Here is a 13,567-nt window from a genome sequence, read left to right as displayed (position 1 = left end):
CTGTTTCAGCCTCCCAAGTGGCTGGAATTACAGGTGTGTGCCACCACGCCAGTCTAATTTTTGTATTTTTAGTAGAGATAGGGTTTCACCATGTTGGCCAGGCTGGTCTTGAACTACTGACCTCAGGTGATCCGCCCGCCTCGACCTCCCAAAGTGCTGGGATTACAGATGTGGGCCACCACACCTGGCCCAAGTAAAACATTTTTATATCAAAATACTTTGCTATATTCATTTTTTAAAAATTAATGTATTTCTAGGGAGTTCCAGTGGAATTTTTGGTATTACATGATGTTGATTTAATAATATCTCACGTGGAAAATAATATGCACATTGAGGAAATACAAGAAGATGAAGACAATGACATGGAAGGTCCAGATATAGGTAATGTGTTGTGATTCTCACCCCTTCCCCATCCTGCCCAGCACCCATAAAGTCAGTGAAATTTCCAATGAATTAACTTTCTCGAAGAATGTATTCAGATTCAAGACTCTGTAAAGAAACCTGGAGGAATTTATTTGGAACCACATTTTATCAAGTTGATTTATTGAAAAGATGTAAGGATGCTATATTTTGTTTAATGTATTAGCATTTACTGTTACATATCAGGCTTCAAACTTCCCACATCTGTGCCTTCATCTTCCATATCAGTTCTTTCAGCTGTTCTGGACTAGTCCATGTTTAAAAACTCTACTTAGAAACTACAACATGATAATTCATTATTACTATTTTTATTAGGAAATGGAGTTCTAATAAATATTGGTATATTTGTACTTGTAAATAAATCCAGTTGTTAATGGTATAAGGAGTAAATTTCAATAACATTTTAACACTTCTTTTAAACAGTTATTTCAGTTTTTAAAAAATGTATTGCTTACATTTATGAAGTATTGTATAGTTTTTAACTCTTTTTCCCACATATTATTTACTTTGATTATTATTCTCTGAGTTAGCTGATACCACTTTCATTTTATACATGAAGAGTCTGCATTTCCTGAGTTCAGTGATCTGCCCAAAGTCCCACAAGTGGCAGGTGGTGGGGACTGGGCTAGAACTTAAGCATCCTGAAATAAAATCTTATTTATTAGTGACAGTCAAGAATACTTCGCTAAAATAATCTAGTGGCCTAAAATTTGATATTTTTAAAGTGTAACAGTTGGGCAATAGTGAAATAATTATTCCTGATATATCTTTCATAACATCAATCCTCTTCTGTAATTATTCATTTACTTTTTTCTCTTCTCCACTATCCTATAAATATTTCTAAATCAAGGATTATGTCTTGTTCATTTTTGTATAACATATAGTAGATTCTTGAATGTTTTATATAGTACCATTATGAGCTCCAAGAAGGAAGCAATTTGCATATCATTTTCATGAGGTCCATGCATTGTGATCAAAATCTATATTATAAATTTAATAAGAGCTTTCACTCTTAGCAGTGACCAGTTTCTTGGTTTGAGCGGAGCTCTGGTTCTTTTCCGATATGCAGGGGTTAGAATTGCTTGTGTTCCTCTCTGGAGTTCTCAGTGGGCTTGTCATTACATAAGCAGACCTGTGTTCTGGTCTCTTGTTTCCTGCTTATTCCTGTAATGGTTCCTATATTTGAACCTTCAGAGTTAGAGGACTTGTCCCCAATCTCAGTTTATTTGATTCCTGTCTTCAGTGGGAGTTGCCTGTTTGAAGATTTCTTTGTGGCCACAGCCCCTATATTGTTTCCTGACTCTGTGGCCTTACTTACCCTCTGATGCTGCCTTCTCTTTCTGGTTTTTATTTTTATTTTTTTAATTGACCAATAATAATTATACCTATTTGTGGGGTACATAGTGATGTTTCAATACATATAATGTATAGTGATCAGGTCGGGGTAATTAGTGTATCCATCATTTCAAACATTTATCATTTCTTTGTGTTGGAAATGTTCAATAACCTCCAGCCTGTTTCTAGTATTTCTTTTGCAGCTTTGCCTTTTTTGTTTATTTTTCATCTTAACTTCCTATTATCAGTAATCCATATTGGCCCAGAATGTTGTATGGTGTTGTGCCTGTATCTAATTCTTCCCCCTCCCTTTGTATCACTCCCGTTTACAAAGGAAAACTGGATAAGGGTTAGGAAAGAATTTATTACCATCTGAGAATGTAAATCAGAGACAGGTGCACCCCAGAGAAAATCAGCAAAATGGAATCAGAATGAAAAAGACTAGATTCCACAAAAGGGCAATCTGAAAAAAGAAAAGAAGCATGTGTTCCAGCCTGGGCAACATGACGAAACCCCATCTCTACAAAAAATACAAAAATTAGCCAAGATGGTGGTATGTGCCTATAATCCCAGCTCCTTGGGAGGCTGAGGTGGGAGGATTGCTTGAGCCCAGGAGTTGGAGGTTGCAGTGAGCTGAGATCGTGCCTGTGCACTCCAACCTGGGCAACAGAGTGAGACCCTGTCTCAAAAAAAAAAAGAAAAAAAAGAAAAGAAAAAAAAAGCAGCATGTGTAACTGAAAATAGTGTGTATGTTATTAATGAATAGGTGGAAGGTAGAGCTGAGGAGTGACTAAATTTAGAAGTGATGGTAGCTTATTGGAATATAAGAAAAGAGGGAAAGGAGGAAAAAGAAACAGAAGACTGACAGGAAAATGAAAATATATGAATAATAAGAAAAAAATACAGTAAATAAGAAAATAGGTCTTTACTAATTTTGGTATTGAGAATGTAATTTTTTAGTGTCATGGAATTTGGTGCTTAAAAGTACCTTAAAGTTATATAGTGCAACTCTCATGCTTCACAAGAGTTGAACATTGAGGCCCAGAGAGTTATGTGATTGAGTAGAGTCGTACAGTTAGAAAATGGCTGAGGTTGTATTGAAATCCAGATCTAGAATTTTAATTTATTGTAGGTCATGTGTCTCCTAACAATGAGGATAGTTTCTGAGAAATGCATCATTAGGTGATTTCATTGAGCAAACATCATAAAGTTCACTTACACAAACCTACATGGTGTAGCCTATTACACACCTAGGGTGTATGGTATAGCCTATTGCTCCTAGGCCACAAACCTATACAGCATGTTACTGTACTGAATACTGTAGGTACCTATAACACAATGGTAGATATTTATGTATCTAAACATGTGTAAACATAGAAGAGGTACAATAAAAACATGGTATAAAAGATAAAAAATGGTACACTTGTATGGGGTACACATACCATGTATGGAGCTTGCAGGACTGGAAGTTGCTCTGGGTGAGTCAGTGAGTGAGTGTAAAGGCCTAGAACATTACATTATCGTAGATTTATAAATACTGTACACTTAGGCTGTACTAAATTTATAAATTTTTTTCAATAATTTGTCTTAGCTTTCTGTAACTTTTTTACTTTATACATTTTTACAATTTTTAAAAACATTTTGACTGTTTTGTAATAACATTAAAGCACAAACACATCGTACAGCTGTACAAAAATATTTTCTTTTTTTATATCCTTATTCTGTAAGCTTTTTTTCCATTTAAAACTTTTATGTTTTACGTTTTAAACTTTTCTCTAAAAATGAAAACACACATCAGCCTAGGCTTGTACAGGGTCAAGATCATCCATATTACTCTCTTCCACTTCCACATCTTGTCCCTTTGGAAGGTCTTCAGGGACAGTAACAAGCATGGAGCTGTCATTTCCTATGATAATAATACCTCCTTTTAGAACACCTCCTGAAGACCTACCTGAGGCTGTTTTACAGTGAACTTTTTATTTTATAAGTGAAAGGAGTACACTCTAATGATAAGAGTATAGTAAATATATAAACCAATAATCTAGTCCTTTGTTATCATTATCAAGTATTATTTACTGTACATAATTGTATGTGCTGTACTTTTTTTTTTTTTTTTGAGACAGAGTTTCACTTTTGTCGCCCAGGCTGGAGTGCAGCAGTGCGATCTCGGCTCACTGCAACCTCCACCTCCTGGGTTCAAGTGATTCTTCTGCCTCAGCCTCCCAGGTAGCTGGGATTACAAGCATCGCCACCATGCCCGGCTAATTTTTTGTATTTTTAGTAGAGACAGGGTTTCACCATGTTGGCCAGGCTGGCCTGGAACTCCTGACCTCAAGTGATCCGTCCACCTCGGCCCCCCAAAGTGCTGAGATTACAGGTGTGAGCCACTGTGCCTGGCCTCATGTGCTATATGACTCACAGTAGGTTTGTTTACACCAGCATCACCGCAAACATGTGAGTAATGTGTTGTGCTACAATGTTACAATGGCCACATCACCAGATGATAGGAATTTCTCAGCTCTATTATAATCTTAAGGGACTGCAGTTGTATATGTTGTCCATTGTTGACTGAAATATCATTATGTGGTGCGTGACTGTATTAGAAATTATGTATAAAACAATACTTTAGTTCTATGAATGTATTGTCTTCTCTCTCCCTTCTGTCTTTTTAATGTGTTGTTACAGAGAATTATGAACATACGGAGATAGAATAATAGAACAAATTCTTGTTATCCATTACTTGGCCCCAGCCATTATCAAACCATGGCTCATCCTGCCCCAATTACCCCCCACCTCTTACTGTTTTGTAGTAAATCCGAAACATGTAATTTCATCTATAAGTATTTCCCTGGGTTTCAGAAATATAAGGATTTTCCTTTTTAACATTAACATAATTAATACTATTATTACATCTAAAAAATTAACAATTCTTAATATCATCATATATCCAGTCAGTGTTTGAACTTCTGATTGCACCATGCTCTTACATGCCACTGTGCCTTTGCTCATGCCGTTCTCTTTGCTCTTTATGCCACCACTGCCTTTCTTCTCTGCCTACCTGAGTTTTCTTTTCCTTTTCATGTTCATGTTTTCATGTTCATAAAGAAGCTTTATCCTTTAATCAAGTTATATGCTCCATTTATGTTACCGTACAATCTCTACAAACTTCCAACAGAATATTTATGAATCCCAATGTATTTTTGAAGATACATGGATGGATGGATGGATGGATGGATGGATGGATGGATGGATGGATGGATGGATGGATGGATGAATCTATCATTCTGTTGATTGGTCTGTCTAAAGGAAGGGTTTTCACATATTCAGAATCCACTCATAACTTGATGCTTTTTGGATAAAATCCAGACTTCTTGGCTCATGTGACCTCTTATGATCTAGCCACTGCCTAGCCTAGAGTTTTCTCATGCTGTTTATTCCTTCAGCCCCATCTTGTCTTAGTCAAATTTGCCTTCCCTCAGCCTTGTATGTGCTCAACTCTTTTATGTCTCAGAGCTTTCGTACATGTTATTCTCTTTGTCTAAAACATTCTTTTCTTGATTCTCTACCTGGCAGACTTTGGGCTTCCCAATCTAAATAGCCCTGTTATAATCTCTCAGTGTATCCTTTACCTTTCTTCATAAATTGATCATGATTTATAATTATATATTTATTCGGTGATCAGTTTATCTGACTTTTCCATAGATAGAAGTTCCATGTGGTCAGGACTATGTCTGTTTTGTTTACCAGTTTTCCTAGTACCTGTCATAATGCTTGGCATATAGTAGAGGCAAAATAAACAAAACGGCACTATTAATATTCTTTGTAGAACAAGTTTTAATTTGAAATTGACTAAAACTTTCCAACTTCTAGGTCAGGAAGCATCTCAGAGTCAGTTAAGCAACTGGAAAGCTTTCTAAATATCATGCATCCTAACTATTAAGATAGGATGAATTCAAAAGTTTGTATAAAGTACTGAATTTTTATATGCTTCCTATGAGAAGAGCTTAAATAGTTTTCATTATACATCAATATTTAAATTAATTTCTTTTCCAACATTTTAGATGTTCAGGATGATGAAGTGGCAGAAACTGTTTTCAGAGATAGGAAGAGAAAATTACCTTTGGAACTGACAGTGGAACTAACAGAAGAAACATTTAATGCAACAGTGATGGCTTCTGACAGCATAGTACTCTTCTATGCTGGTTGTGAGTATGAGCCTTTAGAGGAGACTATTACATATTAGGACATTTAAAAACCCAGATTTAATTTTTGGCATTCCATGTATTGCATGTTGTAAAATGAAATTGCTTTCGTGTCTCTCAAGTAGTCTGTGTGCATTGAAGCATTTACTTCTGATTCTGGGATTGTGCAATTGATTTATATCTGATTTACAAATTAAAGGTGAATGATTAAACTAGATGTTCATTAACTTTGAAAAATTGTGACTCACACTAATGATTTTTAACATATTAACAGTTATTATAGATTTATAGTAAGTATATTGCTTTTATCTTCAAATCATAGCCATTTAGCTATATTCCTTGCAGTACAAGTGTGGAAAATCAGTTGCATTTGAAACTCTCTTAAGTGGTTGGACTATGTTGAGAAATGTATAGTAGAATATTTCTGATTAACAATAATTTTGGGAAACCTCATAAATCTGTATATTTGTTACATATCAGTGTGGTTGCTTTGGAGATACACATGTAATATCTGTTGAATTTTTAATTTTCATATAGGGCAAGCAGTATCCATGGCATTTTTGCAATCCTATATTGATGTGGCAGTTAAACTGAAAGGTAGTGTACTGTGCTATGCATGCTTATTATTCTGATTCTAAGCTGTAGCTATTTGTAAAACTATGTCATGCAAAAAATATAGAAAACCACATAAAATTTCAGGTTACTATGTTTGTGTCTCCAGGGTTAAGTTAATGAACCAGGAGTTTCAAGAGTGCTTAGAGCATTCACTTTGATTTGTCTTTATAGAACTGTCTTTAGTAGAAAGTAGAGAGCCTATGTATTAAGTATTTGTGGCTACACAGTTAATCCAACAACCTTTTTGGTTCAAGTCAGTCATTCAGCAAGCATTTATGAGTGCCTACTCTGTGCCAGTTACTCCAGTTAAATATTGGAAATAAAAATTTGGCCGATTCAAGACTCAGTCTCACGGTCTAATGAGAGATCAAAAATCCCTGTGTCCTTGAAACTATATAGTTTACTCCTCATGGATGGAATGCTTTTTAATATCCAGGATCTTTTTATGTTAACCATCCTGTGAAACCTTATTTAATAGTGGGCAAATAAAGATCCAAGGAATGGACTTTAACTGAAAATATCTGTGTTACCATCTCAGCAAAGACATAGGGAAAAATGAGGGAGGCCTGTTAGTAAGAGAGGTAATAATGGATTAGGTATGCTTGATGTAAGTTCCTTATGGTTAGGTAGTATGCCTTATATCAGCTTACTGGGCTTGGCATATTGCCTTACATTGCAGAATATCTGGTTTTTAATAATTGTTGGATAAATGAATAATAGAGTTTCATAAATTTTGTTTCATTTAATGGAAACTATGTACTGATGTACAACTTATTTATACATTGAAGCTTTTGAAAACTCAAGAAATTGATTCTAGACACTCAACCCTAAGTGTACCATTCCTTTTTTTAAATTTTTTTTTATTTCCATAGGTTATTGGGGAACAGGTGGTGTTTGGTTACATGAGTAAGTTCTTTGGTGGTGATTTGTGAGATATTGGTGCACTCATCACCTGAGCAGTATATACTGTGCTGCACCCAATTTGTGGCCTTTTATTCCTTACTCTATTCCCACCCTTTCCCCTTGAGTCTCCACAGTCCATTTTGTCTTTCTTATGCCTTTGCATCCTCATAGCTTAGCTCCCAAATATGAGTGAGAACATGTGATGGTTGGTTTTTCATTCCTGAGTTAAAATAATAGTCTCCAGTCTCATCCCGGTCACTGCAAATGCCGTTAATTCATTCCTTTTTATGGCTGAGTAGTATTCCATTATATGTATGTATATATACCACAGTGTCTTTGTCCACTTGTTGATTGATGAGCATTTGGGTTAGTTCCATGTTTTTTCAATTGCAATTGTGCTGCTATAAATGTGTGCAGTGACTTATTTTCCTCTGGGTAACCAGTAGTGGGATTGCTGGATCAAGTTCCTTTTAGTTCTTTAAGGAATCTCCACACTGTTTTCCGCAGTGGTTGTACTAGTTTACATTCCCACCAGCAGTGTAGAAGAGTTCCCTGTTCACCACATCCACGCCAACATCTATTATTTTTTTATTTTTTTGATTATGGCCATTCTTGCAGGAGTCAGGTGGTATCTCATTGTGTTTTTGAATTATATTTCCCTGATCATTAGTGATGTTGAGCATTTTTTCATGTTTATTGGCCATTTGTATATCTTCTTTTGTAATTGTCTCTATTCATGTCCTTAGCCTGCTTTTTGATGGGATTGTTTGTTTTTTTCTTGCTAATTTGTTTGAGTTCATTGTAGATTCTGGAGATTAGTTTTTTGCCAGACGTATAGATAGTGAAGATTTTCTCCCATTCTGTGAGTTGTCTGTTTACTCTGCTGGACCGTTCCTTTTGCTGTGCAAAAGCTCTTTAGTTTAATTAAGTCTCAGCTATTTATCTTGTTTTTATTGCATTTGCTTTTGGGTCCTTGGTCATGAAATTCTTGCTTAAGGCAATGTCTAGAAGGGTTTTTCCAATGTTGTCTTCTTTTTATTATAGAATTTTTATAGTTTCAGGTCTTGGATTTAAGTCTTTGCTCCATCTTGAGTTGATTTTGTATAAGGTGAGATGAGGATCCAGTTTCATTCTCCTGCATGTGGCTTGCCAATTATCTCAGCAACATTTGTTGAATAGGGTGTCTTTCCCCACTTTATATTTTTGTTTGCTTTGTTGAAGATCAATTGGCTGTAAGTATTAGGGTTTATTTCTGAGTTCTCTATTCTGTTCCATTGGTCTATGTGCCAGTTTTTATGCCAGTACCATGCTGTTTTGGTGACTCTGGCCTTATACTTTGAAATAGGTAATGTGATGCCTCCAGATGTGTTCTTTTTGCTTAGTCTTACTTTGGGTATGTGGGCTCTTTTTTGGTTCCATATGAATTTCAGGATTGTTTTTTCTAGTTCTGTGAAGAATGATGGTGGTATTTTGATGGGAATTGTGTTGAATTTATAGATTGCTTTTGGCAGTATGGTCATTTTCACAATACTGATTCTACCCATCCATGAACATGAGATGTGTTTCCATTTGTTTGTGTCATCCACGATTTCTTTCAGCAGTGTTTTGTAGTTTTCCCTGTAGAGGTCTTTCACCTCCTTGGTTAGGTATATTCCTGAGTATTTTTATTTTATTTTATTTTTTTTGCAGCTATTGTAAAAGGGGTTGAATTCTAGACTTGATTCTCAGCTTGGTCGCTGTTGGTGTATAGAAGAGCTATTGATTTGTGTACATTGATTCTGTATCTGGGTACTTTGCTGAATTATTTTATCACTTCTAGGAACTTTCTGGATGAGTCTTTAGGGTTTTCTAGATAAACAATCATATCATCAGCAAACAGCAACAGTTTGACTTCCTGTTTACCAGTTTAGATGCCTTTATTTCTTTCTCTTGTCTGATTGCTCTGGCTAGGACTTCCAGTATACTGTATTGAAGAGGAGTGGTGAGAGTGGGCATCCTTGTCTTGTTCCAGTTCTCAGAAGGAATACTTTCAACTTTTCCCCATGCAGTATTATGTTGGCTGTGGGTTTGTCATAGATGGCTTTTGTTACATTGAGGTATGTTTCTTGTATGCCAGTTTTGCTGAGAGTTTTAATCATAAAGGAATGCTGGATTTTGTCAAATGCTTTTTCTGCATCTATTGAGATGATTATGTGATTTTTGTTTTTGATTCCATTTATGTGGTGTATCACATTTATTGATTTGTGTATTTTAATCATCCCTGCATCCCTGGTATGAAACCCATGTGATCATGGTGGATTATCTTTTTGATATGTTGTTGGATTCAGTTAGCTAGTGTTTTGTTGAGGATTATAGCATCTATGTTCATCAGGGATATTGGTCTGTAGTTTTCTTTTTTGGTTATGTCTTTTCCTGGTTTTGGTATTAGGGTGATACTGGTGTCATAGAATTATTTAGCGAGGGTTCCCTTTTTCTCTATCTTGTGGAATAGTGTCAATAGGATTGGTACCAATTCTTCTTTGAATGTCTGGTAGGATTCTGCCGTGAATCTGTCTGGTCCTGGACTTTTTTTTTTGTTGGTAATTTTATTACCATTTCAATCTCACTGGTTGTTATTGCACTGTTCAGAGTAGCTAATTCTTCCTGATTTAAGCTGAGAAGGTTGTATCTTTCCAGGAATTTATCCATCTCCTCTAGGTTTTCCAGTTTATGTGCACAAAGGTGTTCTGAATGATCTTTTGTATTTCTGTGGTGTCAGTGTGATATCTCCCATTTCGTTTCTAATAGAGCTTATTTGGATTTCCTCTTTTCTTTTCTTGGTTAATCTTGCTAATGGTCTATCAGTTTTATTTTTCTTTGCAAAGAACCAGCTTTTTGTTTCATTTATCTTTTGTATTTTTTGTTGTTTCAATTTCATTTAGTTCTGCCCTGATCTTGGTTACTTCCTTTCTTCTGCTGGGTTCGGATTTGGTTTGTTCTTGTTTCTCTAGTTCCTTGAGGTGTGACCTTAGATTGTCTGTTTGTGCTCTTTCAGACTTTGATGTAAGCAGTTAGAGCTATGAACTTTCCTCTTAGCACTGCCTTTGTTATATCCCAGAGGTTTTGATAGGTTGTGTCACTATTGTCATTCAGTTTGGAGAATTTTTAAATTTCCATCATGATTTCATTTTTGACCCAACGATCATTCAGGAGCAAGTTATTTAATTTCCATGTATTTGCATGGTTTTGAAGGTTCCTTTTGAAGTTGATTTCCAGTTTTATTCCACTGTGGTCTGAGAAAGTACTTGATATAATTTCAATTTTCTTGAATTTATTGAGGCTTATTTTGTGGCCTCTATCATATGGTCTGTCTTGGAGAAAGTTCCATGTGCTGTTGAATAGAATGTATATTCTGTGGTTGTTGGGTAGAATGTTCTGTAAATACCTGTTAAGTCCATTTGTACCAGGGTATAGTTTAAAGCCGTTGTTTCTTTGTTGACCTTCTGTCTTGATGACCTGTCTAGTGCTGTCAGCGGAGTAGTGAAGTCTCCCACTATTATGATGTTGCTGTCTATCTCATTTCATAGGTCTGTTAGTAATTGTTTTATAAATTCAGGCACTCCAATGTTAGGTGCATATATATTTAGGATTGTGATATTTTCCTGTTGGACAAGGCCTTTTATCATTATATAATGACACCCTTTGTCTTTTTTATAACTGTTGTTGCTTTAAGGTTTGTTTTGTCTGATACAAGAACAGCTACCCCTGCTCACTTTTGGTGTCCATTTGCATGGAATGTCTTTTTCCATCCCTTTACCTTAAGTTTATGTGAGTCTTTATGTGTTAGGTGTGTCTCTTGAAGGTAGCAGATAGTTGGTTGGTGAATTCTTATCCATTTTGCAATTTTGTGTCTTTTAAGTGGAGCATTTAGGCCATTTACATTCAATGTTAGTATTGAGATGTGAGATACCATTCCATTCATCATGCTATTTGTTGCCTGTATACCATTTAAAAAAAAATTGTATTTGTTTTGTAGGTCCTGTGAGATTTATGCTTCAAAGAGGTTCTTTTTTGATGTGTTTCCAGGATTTGTTTCAAGATCTAGAGCTCCTTTTAGCAGTTCTTGTAGTGCTGGCTTGGTAGTGGCGAATTCTCTCAGCATTTGTTTGTCTGAAAAATACTGTATCTTTCATTCACTTAGGAAGCTTAGTTTTGCTGGGTACAAAATTCTTGGCTGATAATTGTTTCGTTTGAAGAGGCTGAAGATAAGGCCCCAATCGCTTCTAGCTTGTAGAGCTTCTGCTGAGAAATCTGCTGTTAGTCTGATAGGTTTTCCTTTATATGTTACCTGGTGTTTTTGCCTCACAGCTCTTAAGATTCTTTCCTTTGTCTTAACTTTAGATAACCTGATGACAATGTGCCTAGGCATTGATCTTTTTGTGATTAATTTCCTAGGTTTCTTTGGGCTTCTTGTACTTGGATGCCTAGTTCTCCAGCAAGGCTGGGGAAATTTTCCTTGGTTATTCCCCCAAATATATTTTCCAGATAGATTTCTCTTCTTAAAAACGCTGATTATTCAGGTTTGGTTGTTTAACATAATCCTAAATTCTTGGAGGCTTTGTTCATATTTTCTTATTTTTTCTTTGTCTTTGTTGCATTGGGTTAATTCGAAAACCTTGTTTTCAAGCTCTGAAATTCTTTCTTCTGCTTGTTTAATTCTATTGCTGAGACTTTCCAGAGCATTTTGCATTTCTATAAGTGCGTCTATTGTTTCCCGAAGGTTTGATTGATTTTTATTTATGCTATCTATTTCATTGAATATTTCTCCCTTTACTTCTTGTATAATTTTTTTTCAGTTTCCTTACATTGGGCTTTGCCTTTCTCTGGCACCTCCCTGATTAGCTTAATAACTAACCTTCTGAATTATTTTTTAGGTAGATCAGAGATTTCTTCTTGGTTGGGATCCATTGCTGGAGAGCTAGTGTGATTTTTTTGGGGGGGTGAGTTAAAGAATCTTGCTTTGTCATATTACCAGAGTTGGTTTTCTGGTTCCTTCTCATTTGGGTAGGCTCTGTCAGAGGGAAGGTCTAGGGCTCAAGGCTGTTGTTCAGTTCCTTTTGTCCCACAGAGTGTTCCCTTGATGTAGTACTCTTTCCCTTTTCCTAGGGATGTGGCTTCCTGAGAGCTGAGCTGTAGTGATTGTTATCCCTCTTCTGGATCTAGCCACCCAGCAAGTCTACCAGGCTCCAGGCTGGTACTTGGGGTTGTCTACACAGAGTCCTGTGATGTCAACCATCTGTGGGTCTCTCAGCCGTGGATACTGGCACCTGTTCCAGTGGAGGTGGTAGAAGGGCAAAATGGACTCTGTGAGGGTCCTTAGCTTTGGTTGATTAATGCACTATTTTTGTGCTGGTTTACCTCCTGGGAGGTGGCACTTTCAAGAGAGCATTGGCTTGAAAGTGCATTGGTATCGGGAGGAACAGGCAGTAGGCAGGATCCTGTAACTCCCAAGAGTATATGCACTTTGTCTTCAGTTACCAGGGTGGGTAGTGAAGGACCATTAGATGGGGGCAGAGCTAGGCGTATCTGAGCTCAGACTCTACTTGGGCAGGTCTTGCTGTGTCTGCTGTGGGGGATGAGGGTGAGGGTCCCAGGTCAATGGAGTTATGTTCCTAAGAGGATTATGGCTGTCTTTGCTGTGTCATGCAGGTTGTCAGGGAAGTGGAGGAAAGCTGGCAGTCACAGGCCTCACCCAGTTCCCACACAACCCAAAGGGCCAGTCTCACTTCCACTGTGCCCCCACTCAACAGGACCAAGTCTGTTTCCAGGCAGTGGGTGAACAGGGCTGAGAACCTGCCCCAGGCTACCTGCCTCCCAGCTGCAAAAATAAGTAGGGCTTTCTTTCTTCCCCCAACCTGTGGAATCTGCACGCTGGATTCATGCCCTCCCCCGAGTTCTGGCCAGGAGACTCTTCGATTGGTTCAAATTGTTACAAATCTCAGGGGGAGGTTTCCTTTTCCCTGTGGCCTTTTCTGAGTGCCTCTGGTAGCCCTCCTCAAGGACCCCTTGTGAGGTGAGGCACAAATGGCTTGGTAGGGGACCCAGCTAGTCCA

At 37.0% G+C, this 13,567-nt stretch overlaps 1 protein-coding gene across 6 annotated transcripts in view; it reads left to right on the top strand.

Annotated features, from left to right (window-relative positions):
* Positions 1 to 13,567, top strand: part of TXNDC16 (thioredoxin domain containing 16) — a 460,012-nt gene that overhangs the window by 63,754 nt on the left and 382,691 nt on the right. For all 6 annotated transcript variants that reach the window (XR_010137039.1, XM_054530668.2, XM_063715845.1 and 3 more), the window contains 3 exons: positions 258 to 381; positions 5,817 to 5,960; positions 6,495 to 6,554. Coding sequence is in view for 5 of the 6 variants with exons in the window: in XM_054530668.2 (XP_054386643.2) it covers positions 258 to 381; positions 5,817 to 5,960; positions 6,495 to 6,554 (328 nt within the window). In the remaining variant the exon portion in view is untranslated. The remainder of the gene's footprint in view (positions 1 to 257; positions 382 to 5,816; positions 5,961 to 6,494; positions 6,555 to 13,567) is intronic.

This window comes from Pongo abelii, chromosome 15 (assembly GCF_028885655.2).
Source record: "Pongo abelii isolate AG06213 chromosome 15, NHGRI_mPonAbe1-v2.0_pri, whole genome shotgun sequence".
Classification (NCBI taxonomy): Eukaryota; Metazoa; Chordata; class Mammalia; order Primates; family Hominidae; genus Pongo; species Pongo abelii.
Note: the sequence above shows the minus strand (reverse complement) of the source record. Positions and strands in the feature narration are given on the sequence as shown.